Consider the following 23,052-nt stretch of genomic DNA (forward strand, 5'->3'; position numbering starts at 1 on the left):
GCTGGGGGGGGGGAGGCCTGCTCTTGAGCCCCCTGGAGATACAACAGGCTTTTTGGGGGGGGGAAGTGTAGCAAAGGAGAGGTTGTAATAAACAAATCCTGTTACCCTTTTCAGTGGGCAACACCCAAACAAAGTCTCTCTAGAAGCAGTAGCTGCTGGCACAGTGCTTTCTATGGCATGACTCCTTGTACAGTCATACCTCAGGTTACGTACGCTCTGGGTTGCATACTTTTTGGGTTAGAACTCTGCTAACCCAGAAGTGAAACCCGACGGGCGCGCGATTTGTGCATGCGCAGAGCGTTTTCTGCGTTTCCCCCCATTTTTCGGGGTTTTTTGGTCTGCGCATGCGCAGAACGAATTGTTCAGGTTACGTCCTTTTTGGGTTGCCTACTGTAACCCGGAACGGATTAAGTACGTAACCCGGGGTACCACTGTATAATATTTATTTTCCCTGCTCTTAGGGTTGGTATACGTCCAGCATTGAACTGCAAAAAGTGGAGGAGGCATGGTAACTGTAACCTTTCCAACATTTCTTATTGATGCATACAGAGAGGGCATTTATTTATACAACCTGATGCACAGAAGCAGCCTGGTTCTGTAGCTCAGGCTACATCAAGTCTTCAGTAATGGTGGGGAGGGAGCTCATCAAGAGGACACAAAGCAGTTCAAGCTCTCTCACTATCCTTCACATGCTCCATCCATGCACAAACATATTTATTCTCTCCGTCCTTAGGCAAACCCCATCATTATCAACCAATCTTTTTATGGGGAAATAAATTTCAAACAGAGCGAAAACAAACAGAAGACAAGAGCACTTAATATGTTTAGAGCTGTTTCCATAATCATTTCCTCTGGACATTATTTCTATTGCCACAGCACTCAATATTCTCATTACACGTTTTTAATTTATAATTCACTCAATGTTTTGTGTTAAGTGTTTCTATTGAAGAATCATTGTGTGTTCAAAGTGGCTGTGTCATTTTATTTGTCTATCCCAGTGGAATTTTAGGTTGATATTTTAGCTGTTAAAATTCAAAACAATTCTGACAGTGGTTGAAAAGGACTCCTGGGTACCCAATTTATTTGTCTAAATTCTAAATGGCTTAAACACAGAAGTCTGTAAAATAAATTATATATAGCTGGGATTAAAATGAACAAAGCCCTGTATTTCCCCTTTGGGAAATGGCTTTAATTTAAAAAGAAAATGATGTTGCTCTCTTCGTGTAATGTTTTGCAGTGAGATAAAAGTTTTATCTAAACTGGCAAAGGGTATGACTTAGAAATTGCTATTGGAGCACCGGCGAAATCATGAGGACACTCACAAAAGTTAATTAGCTGCTAGGGGTGTTACTGCCTTACATATCACTATTCTTTTTTACTCAGGGTTGCTTCACACATTACAGATTTCCTGCACTGAAAACACCTTCTATGTAGGAAACAGAGTGAAACCCATATGTAGATTGATGATGGATTTATGTGTTGATCTTACATGGGCTTCATACTGTTTCCTACCATTGAAGGAAACAGTTTCCAGACAGGAAATCCATGAAGAATAATGCTGCCCTTAAGGAACAGGATCAATAGGAAAATCCATTAGTATGCCAAGGAAAACTTCCCTCCCTCCCCTTTCCCCACTTTTCGTTAGGTTATTTCTAAAGGATGAGGCACTGTCGATGGGGTGGGTAGTAGTGGATTTGGCTAGGGCCATGTGGGAACTTGTTGGTCTCTTTTTTCCCTTTCCCCCCTCCCCCAAATACCACCTAGTCCATTTACTGAGCTCATGAGAACTGGATTGCGTCCATGGTTAGTTGTTCATAAATCCCATATATTTATATTTTACTATGTTTCTATCCCAACTTTCCTCCAAGCAGGTCAAGGTGGTGCACATAGTTCTCATCCCCGTTTTCTCCTGGCAGTAACCCTGTGAGGTAGTGTTGGGTTTTATGGCTGTGTTGGGATTTCAACCCTGATCTCCTAGGTCTTGGTTCAACACTAACCACCACACAATACTCACTCTCAGTTGAACCTATGCACTTCTACGGGACCACAACCAAATAGTTGGGCCATACTTTCCCCCTAAATTAAAACTGGATACACATTTACAGTTGAAGTCATTTACATTTTTGAGTGAAAATAGCCCATCTTTGAAGGTGACTCCCATCTTACTCAGAGCTGTTGCGACTTCAGCACAAAACTAGATGAGATGCAGATTGCATTTCCTTCATGTGACTAGGATATGTGTTCGAATTTCAAGAGCCATAAACTGCAATCCTGTATGCACCTGCATGACAGCAAATACCATTGAACATAGTTAATGCTTAATTCCAAGTAAGCATGCATAGAATACTAGTGTGAACTGTCTATGTTTAAAGAGTATTGAACTTAATTTTCAACAGTAGGCAGGATTCAGTCCAGTTCAGGATGCATCTAGGTACCATTTATCTAAGTGGGACAGTTAGCCTGTGGTCCTAGGAAGTAAATCCTATTGAACACAGTGGAACATCAAAATCAGATTCCGTGAACAAGCTGTCGGGAGCCTTGGGCCAACATATTCCCTCTTATTACCCCGTCCCAATCATGCACAGTGATGCTATGCACAGTAGTTCCTATTCTAGTTTACGAAAAACAACACTTAACCATTTTTCTGAGCCAGCAAATTAAACTATGGTTTGATTGCGAACCAAAGTAGAAAACATGGAATTGCCATCCAAGAAGGAGCATACAGGCCCAGAGCTTCTGGGTTCAATTAGCCATATTATATAAATATTAAGGTAGGAGGAGAGTTTGATATGTGTCATTGGGGAAACCTTGTATGTTTCCATGTCTGAGTAATGCTAAAAATGGAACATATAGTAACTAAGCAACAAACAGGAAAAGGAATACATTTCTGAGATCTAATCTCAAAGGTTGAGCACTTTCAGAGTGTTTTGAATGTCAACCCTTGGTATGAAAGGCAGTGCAAATAAACTCTACCTTTGCTCACTCGTTGCTGCTGTCCTTCCTGTCAGGATCTGTCACTGTGAGGGAGATGACGAAAGCCCCCTCATCACACCGTGTCGCTGCACAGGGACCCTGCGTTTTGTTCATCAGGCCTGTCTGCATCAATGGATTAAGAGTTCAGACACACGCTGCTGTGAACTCTGCAAGTATGACTTCATAATGGAGACCAAGCTCAAGCCTCTTCGAAAGGTACGGTGCTAAGAATTAATTCCATCCGATGTGAGCTGCCAAAACTGAAGTTACATTTCCTGTCTAGGTCATCCTTTCTTCTGCTTTGTTTGATGCATGCAGCTCTGTGAGTGTGTATTTGACACACCATCGATCTTGTGCTATATCAATTCTCCTATTTCAGCTTTGTCATCTTATAACTGCTGTTTGTTTTAATTTCCTTCTGCTGGAATATTACGATGCATATTTCTCATGCATATGCTTAACACGAAGCGTTGTATTACAGTTTCTGAGGTTGCTCATTTCTGGTTGCCTTGATTGAGACTCTGTATTAAGCTAATCAAGTACATATGGCAAATCTTGCACAGTCAGTTGTTGCTTTGCTGAAATCGGTGTGGAAAAGTAAAGTTTCCCTCACTTTCAAATCACACCAGTTCAACTATTTTGGAGTCCTTGGCCCATGGTCCCAAGTTGGATGGGCTACTCTGTTTTGCCACATTGTATCCCTAGATGTATCCAGATTCCTAATATGCAGTTGGCTTCATATAACTGACCCATCCCCCAGCCATTGCTTTGGGGCCCCTACCTTAAGGTCCGCTGTCCTTTGCCCTGTTCCTCACTCTTTTTTTTCATTTTACTCATAACCTTTTAACTCCTTGCCAAGTACACCTGTGTCCCGTCCCCCACTCTATCTTGTTCGCAGCATACTGTACAGTGAGACTGTAACGTTATTATCTAAAAGTCACACACAGGATTATTCTTGTTAATTACATTGCTACCATTACCAGATATCATTCATCCATAGGATAATCCTCAAGAGGACAGACTGATCCCCTGGCTTTCAGAAATCACATATTTATTTGAGGGTTTCCACATCAGCTCTATTTCTCCAGTTTTTGAATTCGACTTCCAAAGTTTCTCGCCAAATTCCAAAGTTTGCAAATGGCAGGTTCTTGCTTACTTGAATTAATAAAATATATGAAAATTATTTTATGAAAACAATTATGCACTTTGCAGAGTTAAGATACACCAAAAAGCTAATAAAAGGTTTGCTTACACACACACACACACACACACACACACACACACACACACACACTGTATGTATGCCATAATTCCATAGACGACCAGAAAAGCAGCCGTATGTGTTATTCACCAGGAATAATAGATCAAGATCGCTAAGTTTCCTGGCTTTCATTTTTTTAAAAAAGCATGTCTCTAGCTCTTTTATTGCAAAATATGCTTGAAAGTGTGTAAGCAATAGCTAGTGAAATGTCAGGAGCCAAAGGACTTGCTTGAGGTTTCCAGTAGTCATAGTGTGCAACTTCAGTAAACAGTAAAGCTTCCTATCTGCGTGACTGATAGAAGGAGAATAAATCATTCACAACAAGAGGGGAAATCAGGGAAATCTTAAAAATAATGTATACGTTGCAAAATTCTGCTTTTCTTGTTACAGAATGTAGGGTACTTCAGCTCAGAATTATGATTTTTTTTTTTATTATCACAGAATTCAAACAGGCCTTTCTTTCTGCCAAATAATCTACAGTGTCTGTCTTGTGTGAAATTGCTCTTCTCTCTACTGAGCATGTTACGGAATTAATGGAAGTTTGATTATAAACCAAGTGTTTTTGCTTGTCCCTGCAGAGGCAGAACTCAATGGGTCCATATATTGACCAGCTCTTAATATGTTCTACACTAATAGCTATGTATACATTAACAGCCATGACAGTTTGCACAAGCTGAAATCTGAACCTTCGGTAATTTCTGATGTCCCCAATTTATCTCAGTAATCTTTCTGAACTCTTCACTAATCCCACTCAGTCATCTGAACATAACAGATATATAAACCATTCTTCACATTCCTCCTCTTCCCCTTCATAGTGCAGACTCACAAGAATGTTGTCAGAAACATTAGAGTAGGTGAGAAGCTGTTCACAATGAAATCAGTTAAGAGTTTGCTTCCAACTTCTATAGGTCATTTTAACAGGAACATAGCAGGTTTTTCTTGGCTACCATTGCATTATTGCTACATATGGAGTAATGCTAGAAAAAGGAGAAGCGTTTTCAGAGAAAAATGCACTATCTCACACCTTCTGGAATCGCAGAGCCATTAAAAAATTCCTTGGTCCTTACTGTACCTTCTTCTTGTTAAGTTCAGTAAATTTTACAGACAATATTCATATACCCTTTGTACTGGTGAAAGTGTTGCATAGACTTGAATAGTTAGCTTTATATTGCTATCAAACGTTCATAATTTTATAGGACAGCCCTCACAGTCCTAACTTAAGAATTCTTGTTACAGGTAGGTAGCTGTGTTGGTCTGCCATAGTCAAAACAAACAAACAAACAAAAAATCATTCCAGTAGCACCTTAGAGACCAACTAAGTTTGTTCTTGGTATGAGCTCAGTATCTGAAGAAGTGTGCATGCACACGAAAGCTCATACCAAGAACAAATTTAGTTGGTCTCTAAGGTGCTACTGGAATGATTTTGTTTTGTTTTTTATTTTGTTTTAAGAATTCTTGTAGCTGGAAATCCAGCCTATAAGACTCCATAAAGCTCACAATATGCCACAAAGAGCTTAACATCAGGGTGTAACAATGGTAGTAAAGGAGGCAGTAGATTAATCTTAGTGATTAGCATCCTTCACCTGTTCCAGATCAAGGAACCCTGTTCTGCCCTGTATCTTACAGTATACTTAGACTTGCACTAGGGCGGCATAAGCACCTTATATATAAAGCACATTTAAAGCATCCCTGCCCCACCCGCCCCTATTCTTGGGAACTGTTATTTATTAGAACTACAATTACCAGCCCCATTAACTCCAGTTCCCTGGATTCTTGTGGTGGTGGGCCTTTTAAATGTATAGATACGGTTCAATAAGGAGGCATCCCCTTAGGGAGACCCTATAGCCAAGATATGGAAAATGGCTCAAGACGCAAGAACTTATTGATATCACTGCACATTTAGTTACTTTCCAGAAGGAGGGCAGGGCTCACATGGGATTTGCCATCCCTTCTTCCTCGGTGCTCCCTTCACCCTTCAGCAAATGCCAGGCTGCTTTTTTGGCTGGATAAATCATGGTGCTCCCTATCCACGGTATGCATAAGTGTGGTTTATTGAAATTCTGGATATTCTGTGTGTGAGGGACTCGGGACTATTGAGACACTACACAGATTTTGGCACTATGGTAACCGAAATACTGTGAACCAAAAATACAATGTTGCAGCCAGTGTACATTTTGCAAATCTGACCCTGGAAATCTTACTCAGCAACCCTGCAGTTTTTGAGATTTCACCAGGCGTTGTTGCCAATCTGCCTTTGAACATATCTTCTAAACCAGAAATGCTGGAACTGCACTTTAAAATGCCAGAAGAAAGTGCAAAGTGAAAGAAATATACAGTGGTACCTCGGGTTAAGAACTTAATTCATTCTGGATGTCCGTTCTTAACCTGAAACTGTTCTTAACCTGAAGCACTACTTTAGCTAATGGGACCTCCCGCTGCCGCTGTGCCGCCAGAACACGATTTCTGTTCTTATCCTGAAGCAAAGTTCTTAACCTGAAGCGTTATTTCTGGGTTAGCGGAGTCTGTAACCTGAAGCGCCTATAACCCGAGGTACCACTGTATTAGGAAGCCACATTCTGTGCTTTGTCTGTGCTTGTGTGCAGTTGCAGCATTTTTTAAGCCATTCCATTTTAAAGCATTTTTAAAGCTCTCGGATATCACTTGTTTGTGTGTGATTTGTGGCCTGTGAGGCACCTTTCACACCATTGAAGAACACTATCCCATCAGCAGACTCAACTGCCTGTCTGTTCAGCTTCTGTGCATGGAGTAGAGGTGGGGGGATGCTACTTTGTTCTTTGCCTCAGGCAGCAAAATGTATTGGACTGACCCTGTTATTCACTGACTTGTTACATGTAGCATAATCCTATAACCACATTTTTCTGCACCAGGGAGCACACTTCCCTATTCCTCTGCTTGCTTCCTTTTATTTTGGTTCCCCAAAAGATCTCTATCCATTTGTTTCAAAAAGGGACCTGAAGTTGATAAGTGACTTGCAGAATCACATTCTTGGCCCAATCCAAACATTGTCTGAAAAGAAAGAGTTTGCTGTGGTGCTACAGATTACTAACTCACTCTCTCTCTCTCTCTCTCTCTCTCTCTCTCTCTCTCTCTCTCTCTCTCTCTCACACACACACACACACACACACACACACACACACACACCATCACCACCATCCCTCAATCCCAAAAGCTTTATGCTGGTGATGAAAATTAATGTTACTGTTATTATTTAATATAAGGGTGCCAGAAAGTAATGGTCATAACTGGCTGTAGCTAAGTCCCTTTTCACTTTTGACATTAGTAAAGGAAGGAAGGAAGGGACACAGGTGGTGCTGTGGGTTAAACCACAGAGCCTAGGGCTTGCCGATTGGAAGGTCAGCAGTTTGAATCCCCGCGACGGGGTGATCTCCTGTTGTTTGGTCCCTGCTCCTGCCCACCTAGCAGTTCGAAAGCACGTCAAGTGCAGTAGATAAATAGGTACCGCTCCGGCGGGAAGGTAAACAGCGTTTCCGTGCACTGCTCTGGTTTGCCAGAAGTGGCTTAGTCATGCTGGCCACATGACCCAGAAGCTGTACACCAGCTCCCTCAGCCAGTAAAGGAAGGAAGGGAGGGAGGGAGGGAGAGAAGGAAGGAAGGAAGGAAGGAAGGAAGGAAGGAAGGAAGGAAGGAAGGAGTGTGCGTTTAGGGTGAATTTGTGACATATATCCAACTAATGGTAGGATTTAATACAGACAATTTAAGTTTTATCTAAGTCATTACAGGCTCCTTCACCCCTTGCAATTGTTGATTAAATATTCACTGACTGGTTTGGTGACAATAATTTTTGTACAGTTGTTCATTGTGTCCCTGTGCTTTGCTCTGCATTTTTGGCCACCTAGTTCTGGAAGAGACATTTCTTCAACAGTAGAATCTGAATCAAATCTGAAACTGAATATGAATCAAACAGTAGAATCTGAAACAAATCCTTGTATGATAAATATTTTGTGCTAGAAGATGTGAAGCTGCCGTAATTTGAACTAAGTTTCTAATAAGTGTCTATGAAGCCTATGAAGTTTTAAGTGCTATAGTACAGAAACACTTTTTGCTCTTTACCATCAGACCCAGACATAGTCAACTTTGAAAGAGCCACAATTCTTTACAAATTCAGATTGGAATTGGGATCATAATTTAGTTCTATAGTGGAATAGTAGCCAACCTTCAAAATTCATCTGCTGTTTTCTCTTCCCTCTCCCTCTGGAAGGAAGAGCCTGTCACCTGAATTGTACCTGAAAAGACCCTGCCATGCACACAATAACATAATAATATTGTACCTTTTGTGTGGATTTTAATTTTGGGGGGAACTACTCATAGTTGAAAGGTTTTAATTAACTGCTTGACACCACCATACTCCAATTCCAAAACTTAAGAGTTCACTGCAAAACCCAAATGCCTCTTTACTTCTTGAAAATATATTCTTCAGAAGGCATTGGCCACAGTTGGCCACATCTCAATACAGCTGAAATCAATGAGGTCTCTGTGTTTGGCAAGGGTAACTGCTTCTGGAGCAGGGTCATTGGAACAACCCTCCAAACACACACTTTTAAAATTAATTTTATTAATTTCAAAAGCACTTTGCCAGGATCACATTTCCCTGGTGTTACAGGTTGGATCATTTTATTTTTCAGCCTTGGGGCCTAAAAATACTTCCTGTTTTAAAGTGGGGAAAGCTATATCTTTCCAAAAAGATCAGTTCTGCACGAAGGTTCAGTGTCTGATACTGCACAGAAACATTCTAGGTTTGCAGCAGAAAATGAAAGCTGAAATGCTGCATATCCTATTTCTTGTGCCCAGATTACTGAAGTTTGTTTCTGCTGTGATTGGATTTATTATTATAACATCCTTGTAACATTCCCAGTGCTGCTCTCTTATAACTGTTAATTATATTGAATCTAAGCTCAGATTATTATCATACCGTCTGCTTTTCTAGTTACAACACATATAGGCTTGCCATTAAAAGGAACTTATTTTAGCATGTTTGATGGGTATGGGGAAAATGTAAATTCTGAGCTTTTATGTCTCAAACCAACAATACATGCCTATCTCATTTAATTTCAACAAAGCTGAAGACATCAGGTAAATCTGTCCTTAATAACTATGAAAGGGAGCTGGGTCTGGATAAGTCTTAAAAGCAGCTGTAGTCAACCAGCATTGTCTTGCTGTATTTCCCCCCTGCTGCTCCATGATTTTAGGAGTCTACATTTCTGTTCTATTATTTAATATATTTTATATTTATTTGTTTCATTGTTTTCAAACTTGATGTTTTGTGCATACCTTAGGGTTCAATGGGGGGTTGAAAGACAAATATTTTCATAGATGAATAAGAAAGGAGCCCTTTGATGAACTGCAGTGGGTCAGCACATCTGGCTGTTAACCAGAAGGTCATTGGTTTGAGCCCACCCAGGGACAGCTGTGGGCAGGATTCCTGAGAGCCAGTGTGGTGTAGTGGTTAAGAGCGGTAGACTCGTTATCTGGGGAACCGGGTTCGCGTCTCCACTCCTCCACATGCAGCTGCTGGGTGACCTTGGGCTAGTCACACTTCTTTGAAGTCTCTCAGCCCCACTCACCTCACAGAGTGTTTGTTGTGGGGGAGGAAGGGAAAGGAGAATGTTAGCCGCTTTGAGACTCCTTCGGGTAGTGAAAAGCGGGATATCAAATCCAAACTCTTCTTCTTCTTCTTCTTCTTCTTCCTGCACTGCAGTGTGTTGGTCTAGGTGGGCCTCTGTGGTACCTTCCAACTCTGCAGTTCTGCAATTCTATGAAGCATTAAGCTTTCAAATTCATATATGTTGATCAGATGTACTCATCAAATGCTAACTTTAAATTTACATTTAGTGTGCAGTTTTGATCAAATGTGAAATTTACGTTTCATTCAATATGGTGTGTGGCCAAAAGGCTGGTTGTCAGCCTTGCAGCAAAACTCAGTTGGTTAGAACATGGTGCTGATAATGCCAAGGTTGCAAGTTCGATCCCCATATGGGACAGCTGCGTATTCCTGCATTGGAGGGGGATTGGACTAGATAATCCTCAGGGTCCCTTCCAACTCTACAATTCCATGAAATCAAATTAATCCAAAGACACAGCAAGACAAAAGTTCATAACAATACACCAAACACCAGCAAAGAGAAGGCTAGTTGGCCCATCTTGGATAGGGAGTCACACAGCATGGACAATGCAGCTGGAAAGCCTTTGTTCCATGTCCCTACCAATCACATTTAAAAAAGCAGGGGGGTACTTTTGAGCAAGCACTGATGGCAGTAGTGGAAGAGCAAGGTTATAGAGGAAAAAGTGCTTGCTGTATATTATCATGTTCCCCTCTCCCATGTTTATTACCATTATTAATGGCTTTAAAGTAGTTTAATTTGCTTTCTCATTATGTATTTGAAAATTAGAAAGTAGATTTGCAATGCAGTGCAGAGATTCTAAATTATACAATTCATTTGTTTTAGTGTTGTTTTTTGTTGACCTCCTTGCATCACGGCATATCTCTGCACTCCCCCTTTTAAAAAAAGAACTAGGAACTGGATGTACCGGTATATTTAATCCGGTATCTGAAGCGTGAAGCATGATAAAAACATAAAGGCAATCAGCATGCTACTGTGATCCACATGGAATGGATGAGAGAATTAAAATGTACATAAACACAGTAATGTATCTCCAAACAGAGATTTCCCCAAAGCTTTTTGCTATGACTGCTTTTCCTCTTGACTTTGCCTATTTAATTCTTTGGTTTTGTTTATATATAGACATTTGGTCTCTGAGGTTTATATTTCTTTTGAAACACATTGTTCCCATTTTTCTTAGTCTTTCAGGAGGGGTGAATACGAGCATATTTCTTTCCTTTGAATGATGACCCATAGATTTTGAAATTTAGGAATGGTAATGTACACACAGAGTTCCCAGTATGCAAGGGCTTTCTGGTTCATTTCTGTGCAATGCAACAGTATCAGACTTCCTGAATTCACAGGCAGCTGACTCATAGACAAAAAACAACAACCCCAAATCCACAATAGCTTTTAAAGCTGACTTACCTGAGCAAGCATTTTCTCCCAGTTAATAGTTACACCCACTGTTTTAGCATATATTTTAGGGTCAGACATTACAGTGGTAGCTCGGGTTAAGAACTTAATTTGTTCTGGAGGTCCGTTCTTAACCTGAAACTGTTCTTAACCTGAAGCACCACTTTAGCTAATGGGACCTCCCACTGCCACTGCACCACCAGAGCACGATTTCTGTTCCTACCCTGAAGCAAAGTTCTTAACCTGAAGCGTTATTTCTGGGTTAGCAGAGTATGTAACCTGAAGCGTATGTAACCTGAGGTACCACTGTAATTAGAAATCCCACTCTTCAGTTATACCCACTGGGTCATACAGGTTTGCTCCTAAACCCTGTTTGGGAAGGTGAAGCTAAGAACTTTACCAGCATAGTTACGCCTTGTGGCAGCTGGAGATTATCCAGCACAACTTTTCTGCCATGTGGGGTGGAATTCAAGGCACATACATTGGCACATGCATAGAACTCCACATTCCTTCCAAAACTTAGAAGCAGGCAGGCTACTGAGAATGTTGGTGGGGGGGGGAGTCCTCCCTATCCATTTTCCCATACCATTCATAATGTTATAAATCTTGAGCATGCCCCCTCCCCAATCATTTTTTTCTAGAGTAAAAAGGTCCAAGCACATTAACTTTCCTCCTAGAGAAGGTGCTTCATCTCTTTGAACTCTTGGGTCTTTGAGTTGTTTTTGCTTCCATCCAGGGCCATCTCATCCCACAGTATTTCTCTCCATAGAAGAGTCTGTCCCCAAAGCATGGCATTGTGGGTAAGGTAATCTCAGAATCTTTGTTGGCAGGCTGCAGCAGCAAATACTGTTTAAAGTTTCACAAGTAGTATTAGTAGTAGTATTAAACTTTAAACAAGCACTCTCTGGGCAGCTTTGCCCACAATAGGTTAAGGCAAAGGTTGTAACCCAGAGAGCACAACTTGTTGCAGTGGCAAACTGGTGTTGGCATTCCTGAAGCCCTAGGCAGCTGTCATCAGCCACTTGACAACTGACATGGGGCCAGACAGCCTGGAAGGCAGCATGAGAAAGCAAGCCATGGTGCTTGGTAGCCCTGCAGGCAGGGGGGAGGCAGTGGTGAAGGCATTGGGGGCATCAATTTGCCCTCCCCTCAAGGAGGCTCAACTTAGCTGATGAAAGGGCCAGCCCTGACGATACCAGCTTACTGATTGGGCAGATGTAACATCTTAACCAATTCAGCACTGGGGAATTCTTCCAACTGGGCCTAATCATGCTTAATCATATTGACAAAATTAATCATGGTTAAAGCTAGCCAAATGTTTCCCCTTTAGCTTATCTAAAACCAATGAAAGCTATTTCAGATCCGAAGCCAAGTAGAAACTCTAGTTAGTTCCACCTATGTGGCTGCATTAGAAGCAGTTAACCACACATGGGTACGGTGGAAGAACTGGTTTTCTGGAAGAGAGATGGTGGTGAGGAGGGAGTCCATAATTCTTTTTGTTTAACCACGGTTAACCAATTAGGAACATTATATTATCTCTACAGGCATGTAGTGTTATGCCAAGAGTTACTTTTCATTCCAGAGCTGCAGTCCATTTCATAGCAGTAAGTCCTGCTGAAATCAATGGGGCTTTCAAAAAAAAATTCTGCCGAAAGGCATACAATAACAACATTGTTTGTTTGTTTGTTCAGTCGTTCAGTCATGTCCGACTCTTCGTGACCCCATGGACCAGAGCACGCCAGGCACGCCTATCCTTCACTGCCTCTCGCAGTTTGGCCAAACTCATGTTAGTAGCTTCGACTGTCCAACCATCTCATCCTCTGTCGTCCCCTTCTCCTTGTGCCCTCCATCTTTCCCAACATCAGGGTCTTTTCTAGGGAGTCTTCTCTTCTCATGAGGTGGCCAAAGTACTGGAGCCTCAACTTCAGGATCTGTCCTTCTAGTGAGCATTCAGGGCTGATTTCTTTGAGAATGGATAGGTTTGATCTTCTTGCAACAACATACTTTCAATCAAAGGATTCTGTCAAAGATATTTGAAATATCTGGCTCCTTGGTTCAAATAGCTTGATAGCATGCTTTGTTTGAAACGGGATTCAATTAATGCCCTGAAGTCAGTAATATATTTAAGTAGCAAATAAAACAGGAATGCACAAATATATTGGTGAGTCTGCTTCAGAATCCAGCTTTTACAGAGAAAATTAGGCTTTGGGTACTGTGAGCTACAAAGTAACTAGGCTGTTGAATGATATTGATGTCTTGTTTTAAAACATAGCTTCACTTTGATCTTTCTTATTTACTCTCATTATTTAAAACCATGCCGTGCAGTATTGGCTCTTGAAAGCAGTAATCCCTGCAGGGAGAGCTATGGGAGATGCTGCTGAGAAATTAAACTAGTCCCTCTTTGAATTCTCTCCTTTTCCCTCAGCTTTGTAGGTTCCATATAGAACCTCTAGTGACCTGCACAATTTCCTGGGAGAAATCAGAAACTTTTGAGCTCTCAACACCATAATGTATTGTTGTTGTTGTGGCTCTGCCTATCACCATTGGCTTATATAAATCACTCTGATTTCCCATCAGTTTTATAACAAGGATCATGATAAAAAGTGATGGCTGATATTGCTTAGGACAGGTAACACTGATTTGCTGTAGGATTAGTTTTCTTTTAACCTAATTTGGTGGATGCTTTGCAAGCCTTTCCAATGACAGAGAGGCCTATGTTTCCTTTAATTTTCAGCACCGCTGCGGCACGTTGTCAAGGCAACCAGCTTCAGTGTTTTCTTTCCACTAGTAAACTGTGCCTCAGACATGGCCCACCTTAAATCACTGTCTTTCTCGGTAATACATAAGGTCAAATACTTAACCGTTATGCACAATATTTCCCTTTTCTTTATTGGCTATCATGTTGTTATGGAGAACAGCTAGAGTCTCGGGAAGGTGTGTATATTAAGGCTTTTAAAGTTAAACTAATTCTACAGCATTTAAATCTGATTGTGATGCCTTGAGGAAACAAGTCCTGATACAGCCTTTTAATTTTTTTAGCAGTGAACACTACAGACAGCTTTTGCCAATTTGTATATAAATGATCATGCCCACTAGTTTTTACAGTGCAGGCTTCCCATGACACACATTTGAACAAAAAAGTAGGTCATAGAGCTCAGTTTTAGGTGTGGGCTGGTTCACACTATGCTCTGCCATAGGCCCCACTGGGTGTGGGATAGCATGCCTCTCTCAGAACCTACACAAGTAGAGGTGATCTGTTTGCCACCAAGAAAGAGGTTTACAAATCATGGAAAGGAATGGCATGCACCTACAGAATGTAGGTCACACCTGATGTTTCAACAGCTTTAACAGCAGTAGAAAAATGTAATGAAAGCCTTGGTTCTCATAATTAACCTGATATATTTTTGGCTTGCATTCTGAATTCGTGGAGAAAGAGGCTGCATGTCACTCTCTGCAAAGCTTTCTGCAAAGCTTCTGTGCTTTTCCTGCTACCATGAGTGTATTTAATTTCACCCGAGGAAATCTAATTAGAAATATAGCGGCCTTTTCCCATTTTTAAACAGTGGAGAAGATGTATAACACAAATGATTAAGAAAGTTGGAGTTAACAAAGAACCACAACTGTGCATCTGTGAAATGTTGGCAGGTATATAGATTGGAAATTAATTATATCCATTTCCTTATATGTAGAAAATGTGACCAGTAAATGGGAATACTTTTGATTTTTGTATCTTCAGTTATAGGGCTGTGAGATGCAATTGCCAATGATCACACGTTGGGAAGAACAAATCCAGCACACCTCTACAGCAGGGAATCAGCACTGTTACAAGACTGCTAACAAGTCATTGGTGAATTTCACAGGCCTAGTGCACACAGCCAAATTTTAGCTTGGTGTGAACACCAGGCTCCCAGAGAGGAGCTTGTAGCTGCTTTGCTCCTTTTGGCTGGGAGAAGAAAGGGAAGTTCCCAGGTCAGAGCTGTGTTGTTGTTTCCTCCCCCCCCTCGCTGTTCCTTCTTTTCTTTCTTTTTTTTTAGATTAGTTTGATTTTTATTATATTTTAGAAGTTTCAATTTTAAAATATATATATATAAAGGGGGGGCAGGGAGGAGCAAAGCTGCTGTGCACTCATCCAGAAGCCCACATGTTCATGCTAACCCGAGGCTTGTCTTAGCATGATGCATGAACCAGGCCAGAGCCTATAACAGACACCTGTGCTATTTGTCCAGGGATTTGGGTGGCGCTGTGTCTAAACCACTGACCCTCTGGGGCTTGCTGATCAGAAGGTTGGCAGTTCAAATCCACGTGGTGGGGTGAGCTGCCATTTCTCTGTCACAGCTTCTGCCAACCTAGCAGTTCAAAAGCATACCAGTGAAAGTAGATAAATTGGTACCACTATGGCTGGAAAGTAAATGGCGTTTCCATGTGCTCTGGCACTTGTCACAGTGCCCTGTTGTGCCAGAAGCAATTTAGTCATGCTGGCCACATGACCCAGAAAGCTATCTGTGGACAAATGCTAGCTCCCTCAGCTTGACAAACGAGATGAGTGCCAGACCCCATAGTCGCCTTTGACTGGACTTTACCATCCAGGGGTCCTTTACCTTTTACTGTTTGTCAACACATTTTCTCTTAAAATTTCCCTGACAAGAAGCCTGCGAATGTGACAAAATGCAGATGCCATTCCTCACTGTGATCTTTTGCCCTTTCTCTGTGTGATCATGCACTACATTCCTAGAATGTCCCCTTTGAACCACTCAGTTCTCTGAGTTGCTTCAATGGCACTAGCATTCAGGACACTAACTGACCTGGACTTCGAGCTGTCATTTCTCCTTTGCTAGCAGATTACTGAATTTCTTGTGCTCTGAGGAACCTTCTTTATCATCTTCATTCTTTTTGAAGCTCACTACAAAGGTATGTTTTCCCCTGTTGCAAGCAGTTCTAGGGTACTACTAGTTATGAAATGTCTCTACACTTGCACTTTTAATTATATTCTCTCTCTCCCTCTCTCTCACACACAGACTGATTGCATCTCTAAATGACAAAATTGTCTATGTAAATAGCATATGGTTTGGAAGCTTGTAATTAGATGCAAAATTATAGGAGTACGTAAATTACTGTGAGCCAAACCTTTTCATTTAGCTGGAGGTTATGGGAGGCCTTGATGGAGATCATGTGAGTGAGGCAGGAGGCTTGCTATACAACATTGATGAAGAAATGTCTATGCTGAACTGCTTTTCTAGGAGCTTCCCCATCCAGCTGTTGCACAAATTCAAAACATATTTTACAAGGGAAGAGGATGCCTCTGTGGTTCTGGGGAAGCTTGCTTGATGAATCTAAACATGATTGTTTTAAACAGCTGTCTAATAGAGTGAATGCTTTGCAGGCCGTAAGCCCCAGGTTTAAGCCCTGATATGTCCACTAAAAAGGATTTCGGGTGGCAAGACTGCAAAACTCTTGGAGAGCCTACCAGTCAAAATAAGACAGTGTGAGTGGTCTGATGCAGTAGAAAGACTACTGACTCTGTATGATATGAGTAGGCTGTCCCTGTGAGCTGGAACCCTGAGCGCTCAAGTTTCTAACTCATGGGGAGAGCTTACATGTCTTGGCAGCCTGCCCCATGCAGCCATGCCCTTAAACATGTGGATAGCATAGGGGAGGAGCCAGCATAGGCATGACAATAAAGGCAGGCTGAGTGAGTTCTCCCAATTCACTGAATTATCATCGCATGCCCTGGATGTTTGAGTGGGGCTGGTGTTTATTGCAAAATGCTGCTTTGGACAGTCATTTTGTGGTGACTTGGGGTGAAAGAACCTGTTCTAAAGGAGTGCATCTTCTGCAGAACTAACACTTGAGAGGCCCCACCACCAAGTGTCTGGCAAGCTTAATATGCACAAATAAGATAACAATGCCTAGCGTTTATACTTTTCCAAGTGCCCAAAGGGCTTTAAGAGCATTCTCCACAAACCTTAAAGGTAAAGGGACCCCTGACCATTAGGTCTAGTCGTGTCCGATTCTGGGATTGCAGCGCTCATCTTGCGTTACTGGCGGATGGAGCCAGTGTACAGCTTCCGGGTCATGTGGCCAGCATGACAAAGCCGCTTATGGCAAACCAGAACAGTGCACGGAAACACCGTTTACCTTCCTGCCAGAGTGGTACCTATTTATCTACTTGCCCTTTGATGTGCTTTCGAACAGCTAGGTGGGCAGGAGCTGGGACCGAGCAACGGGAGCTCACTTCATCACGGGGATTCGAACCGCTGACCTTCTGATTGGCAAGCCCTAGGCTCTGTGGTTTAACCCACAGCACCACCCGCTGTCCCACAAACCTTAGCAACCCTGTAAAGGAGGCTGTTAGAACCATGCTGCCAACTAAGGCTCTGAGACAGTCACTTGTCTAAGGCCACCCAGCTTATTCCTGGCTGGGAGGGGGATGTGATGAGGCTAAGCGTGGGCTTCCTCCTAGGTGCATTGGTGGTCATTTAGTGATTTTGCTGTTTTAAATGTTGTATTTATTTAGTTACTATTTTTATTTAATATTTTGTTGACCGCTTTGGGAGCCTTTGGGTAAGAGAGCACTATATAATTAAAGAACAGCAACAAGTTTATAGTCAAGTGATTTGGAGACTTTGTAGTTTTTATTTTGTGTTTTTAAGATGTAAACTGCCCTGTGATTTTCAGAAGGGTAGTATATAAACTCAATAAATGAAAATAAATTAAACTCTTCTAGCTGCTACACTGTAGCTTTTGTGGCAGCTATATATAAGAATGTATTTTATGCAGACCACCACTGTGAGCTGACTGCCCAGGGCAAACTAAAAATGTTTTTCCATCACTTACTAGAGGAATCTACTGCACTGTCGCTCTCCTGGTGTTCTCAGTTAAGTTTAGAGATGCTGAGCCTCTTGAAGCAAAAGCAGTGTCTGGGATAGCATCCTGTATTTAAAGCAGTGTGGGAGAAAAGCAAAGTCCCGATTCTGTGGAAATGTGTCTACAAATAGTACAGAAGAGAACTAATGAGGCAGAATCTTTAGGGCTGTTTCACATGATCTGGTTCCACTTCGTTTCAAAAGTGTTGTTCCACAATTGTGGCAGGAAACGGCATAAATTAAATTGCACCCTGAGAAAGCCACCAGCCATTTTCTCAGCTGCACCTCACTTTTCCCAGCTGGTGTGATCACAAGAATGAGTGGCTGTATCAGAGCATGGCCTGCTTTGCACAAACCTTTCCCCATCCGGTCACGGACATATGTATGACTGAACAAGAACGCCAGCTGCTTGAAAAGTATGGGAATTTTAAATTTCAACTATGGGAATAAAGCCTAAATAATAGGAAATGTACTCTGTTTAATGATGGTACAGCTGTTTGGATTCATGTTTTACCGAAGGCTCAAGCCAAAATGAAATGCAGTGTCAAAACTATATGATGTTCAACATAATTCCCTTTTTGCTTTTAGTCTAATGACAGAGCTGATAATTGAAAATGAAAACAATATAAAATTGGCAGATGGAACAACCAGTCTATAAATATACATTGTTGTTTTTTTTAATTGAAGGCTTTCTTTCAGTGGTATCATTTAATTTCCATTTTTAGGCTGTTTTATTTAGTGGCTATCTTTAAATACTATTAAAGTTCTTAGATGCTGTTTTTGATTAGATTGTTTTTCAGTTACTCTGTTTTTGTAATCCTATGTGGTTTGCAAAAAAAAAAAAAAAAAAGAGGAGGCCTAGATACAGTATTCTAAGAAATATATTTTAACATTAATCTAGGCATGCATGGTTGTGCCTAAATCATTGAGAATAAATATGGAACATCTTTTGTACAGTCCTCTGCTACCCTCTAGTGTCTAACAGACTGCACTTCTAGTCCTAACATTTCAATGTAACACTACTGAAATTTGGAATGTCTGGATTACTACAATGTGATATATGTTCTTGTTATGGAAATTGCTAACTAGGAGCAATTAATTCAGCAAAGTGGGACACATTTCTAAGCTTGCAGACACTTTTAAAAAATCCATGGTTTTTATTCTCATTTTGACTCTCTGCAGCAGGAAATACAATAATCTGACATCAGTGGCCAGGGTCATAGCTCAGTGGCTGAGCATCTGCTTTTCATGCGAAAGGTCCCAGGTTCAATCCTTGGCATGTCCAGGTATAGCTCTGTCTGAAATCTCTTCAAGGTGAGGTCAGACAGCCCCCTCCCTGTGGAACTTCTGGTGCCTACTGAAGACCTTTACTACTACTACTACTACTACTACTACTACTATTATTATTATTATTACAGCAGGCATTTTAATTGAATTGTGATTTTATAGTTGTAACTAATTTCTAGCTTCAGTGTACTGAGGTTTTTTTGTATACCCCTTTAGATACACCTGAAATTACAAATTGTCAAAAAAAAAAAAAAATCAAGTAGTAGACAATCCTAGGCAAGACAAAGCCTTGACCCGGTATAATATGTTCCTACTCTATTCTTCCTTCTCTTTCTGGCTTGTTCCCTGTTGGTGTGGCTTTTTAGCTCTTTTTTTTAGGAACATAAGAAGAGCAAACTGGACCAGGCCAATTGTCTGCCTAGTTCAGCAAGCTGTCTTTGAAGTGGCCGGCCAAATAACTATGGGAAGGCGTATGCATTTTCTGTTTCCAGTTCCTACCCCATTTGCCTCTTTCTAGTACTTTTATCAATGCTACTGCTTCCTTCCATTGCATCCATGGCTCTTTAGCTATTTTCCTTTCCCCAAGAGCTATGCTGTCTCACGCGCTCTCTTTTTCCTTCATCTGTCCCAGTCTCATTTTCTTTTATTGCTATGTTTTGCCCACAAAGCTTTAGTTGGCACTTGGTTTGAATGAGGAAGTCGAATACAGCAGACTGTGATCATATGACTTTCTGACCAACAAGGTAGTTATCTGGTGTTTTAATCTGTCTGTTAAATTTTTGAGTTGTTCAATGGTTGCATTCCTTTACATAGTATTAATAGACACCTTGGAAAGTCAGGATATACGGTAAGTTGCCCAACGATTAGGTGGCATGATATCTATGAAATTGTGGAAGAAATACCCTAAATGGGGGATGGACGGGCATGCATTACTATGTCCAGTGCTTTTTTCTGGGGGGACGCAGGGGTATGCATACCCCTAAACATTTTGTGAATCTTTGTACTTTTGTCCATTTACTGTATTTATTTCCCATTTTGAACTATAAAATAGTGATTTTCTTGAGTCAAAATGAGAGTACCCTTAAACATTTTTTAAAGAAAAAAAGCACTATGTCCACTTCTTCTCATCCCTTGTTTTTTTTAATGTAAAACTCAAGAAGTATGAAAAAGGGGGAGGCAAGCCAAACAACAGTATCATTAAGTTGATTTTTCTTTCCAAGTTTGAACTTGCTAGTAGCAGGAGCATGTAGAAAGTGTGAGTCATTCTTATGATTTTTGATCACTTTCACATCTTTTAAAGAAAGCCCAGTCTGCTGTGCCCACTCCCCAAAAAATTCCTCCAAATAAATGTATTGTGCTTCTGTGCATAATTGACTTGGTATCCTGTTGGGGTCGATAAAGTATATACCCATCCTTTGCTCTTCTTCAGCTGAAAGATGTTCCCATAGTGGCTAATCTAATACTAGAGTTCTAATCTAACACTACCTCTAACAACTTACTGGCACATCTCGGGCAGATGGTTCCGCCTATTGCCTCTCGTTTTCTGCTTGTGTGTCAAGGCTCGTAATTACTTCTGTCTTAAGCAGCCAGTTTCCTTTATTTTGCCATGGGGGCAGGGGCACACATCATTGTTCAATGATGGCATTCTTTTAAATAGTATTAAAAGACAGGCAGGATGTAACTTGTTACAAATAAGAGAAATTGAAATATTTTTGACTTAATGTGGCAATACTGCACTGGAAACATCACAATACTGTATATTGCAAAAAGCTGGAAGCAATTTCGCTGGCATGCACAACTTACCTTATTTCTTCATCTATCTCCGAGTTTGCTTTTTTATTTCCCTCCTGGCCTTATCAACTATTTGGAGTCATTTTGGAAGAAATGCAGTGCACACATTAAAATGTTGCTTCAAACATGCACTTCAGCCATGTAGTACTACAAGTAGCAGGAAGGTGGCAGCGTTGCACTGCATTTCTCCACCACTTGAGATATTTTAAGGAGATTCAAAATTTGAAAAGCCTCAACAGCTCAGCATTTTAATCTACTTATGAAAGAGGAAAACATGATTTGCATGAGGATAAAAATCCACATTTGATCTAGAGAAGAAAAATGCTTTTTGCTCAAGTTTTCAGGCCCACTATTGGGTTAATTCAACGTTCCTTATGATAGCTAAGGGACAAAGTAGATGTTGCATTAATTGCATGATTGGCCCTCGCGTGCTTTCTTTTGTTACTAAATAGCAGCTGTGGGAGGAAGGCAATCCAGGTTAAGACCATGATGGGAGCAAACCATGGCCATGATCCAGATAAGACCCTACACCTTCAGTTGCTATTTACTTCTTGTTAAAAGCACAGACGGAACCAACCATGTGATTAGCATGATGTTTGTATTCACCCTGAGCTCCACTGAAATTCTGGGTTGAGTGTCTTATTAGGCCTCTATACCTGCAGCTGGCATTTTAAATACAGTACATGCAACAGACTTCAGAGTTGCCCAGTATGGGTCTGGTTCTGTCCCAATAAAAACACTGCTAATTTAAAAGGAGAAAACCTTTCCCATTTTCAAGAGTGCCTGTAGTGGCAGAATTCTCTCTTCAAAATCAAACTGCACATACAGAACATTATTTTGCTGGTAGTTACTACTATAGTCTTTAATGGGACAGGGAAACTTTTAAACAGTTGCTCAGCACTTCACAAAAAAGCCTGAATAAAATACATCATGGGTTTTCTCCAAAATTGTGCTTATTTTATTAATTTTGCTACTTCCCTTCAATTAAGGAAACCCTGAATGCCAGTATTTTAGAGGACAAGTAGATTTCAAAATTAGTCATCCTCATTGCTAAATTTAGCGGGGGGGGGGGGGGCGAGTTAGTACCATAAGAACTCCTGCAAACCCAACCATTTCTGTTTGCCATTTGCAGTGGGAAAAACTACAGATGACAACAAGTGAGAGGAGGAAGATTGTCTGCTCAGTCACATTCCACATTATTGCTATCACCTGCGTAGTTTGGTCACTGTATGTACTAATAGATCGGACCGCTGAGGAAATTAAGCAAGGCAATGACAACGGTGAGTGTATTTATCATTTTCTTTATTTATGTTCTTAGGTAGTATGATTTTAGAAATGGAGACAGAGCAAAACCGTAAAGGCAAGTGAGTGCACAGAACCAAAAGCAACAGGTTCAAATGGGAGCATTCACCCAACTTCCCTAGTTCCAGCGTTCTGAGAACTTTGGCTTTTACATAAAAGAAGCAGGTTTCTAGCCCTTTAGGCCCCAGACAACAGGTTTCAAAACATGTGGCCAATGTCTAGTGAAATTGCAGGCGCTGCTTAGGGTGGGAATTCCAGCATCTAGGGGGGTTTGATTGCTCTGCATTGCTCCCCACCCCTGCTGCCAGAGCAATTAATCAAAATGGGGTTGCTCTGCATGCAGATGGACCCAGGCGCAATGACCAGCATCTCTACATAGGGCTGAAAATGTCTCCGGTCTGAACCCCCAGAGTCAGTGTAGACAACACTGAACTAGGTGGACAAGTGGTCTGAGGCCCCTTCCTATGTTCCTAAAATAAAGCATATGCGGGCATGGTTAACATGATTTATCTATTATCAG

The 23,052-nt window shown here is 41.2% G+C and overlaps 1 protein-coding gene across 6 annotated transcripts in view; it reads left to right on the plus strand.

Annotated features, from left to right (window-relative positions):
• MARCHF1 (membrane associated ring-CH-type finger 1) overlaps positions 1-23,052 on the plus strand; it is a 122,080-nt gene that overhangs the window by 94,705 nt on the left and 4,323 nt on the right. For all 6 annotated transcript variants that reach the window (XM_033159963.1, XM_033159965.1, XM_033159961.1 and 3 more), the window contains 2 exons: positions 3,009-3,189; positions 22,363-22,510. In XM_033159963.1, coding sequence (XP_033015854.1) covers positions 3,009-3,189; positions 22,363-22,510 — 329 coding nt within the window. The remainder of the gene's footprint in view (positions 1-3,008; positions 3,190-22,362; positions 22,511-23,052) is intronic.

The sequence above is a fragment of the Lacerta agilis genome, chromosome 9 (genome assembly GCF_009819535.1).
Source record: "Lacerta agilis isolate rLacAgi1 chromosome 9, rLacAgi1.pri, whole genome shotgun sequence".
Taxonomy (NCBI): domain Eukaryota; kingdom Metazoa; phylum Chordata; class Lepidosauria; order Squamata; family Lacertidae; genus Lacerta; species Lacerta agilis.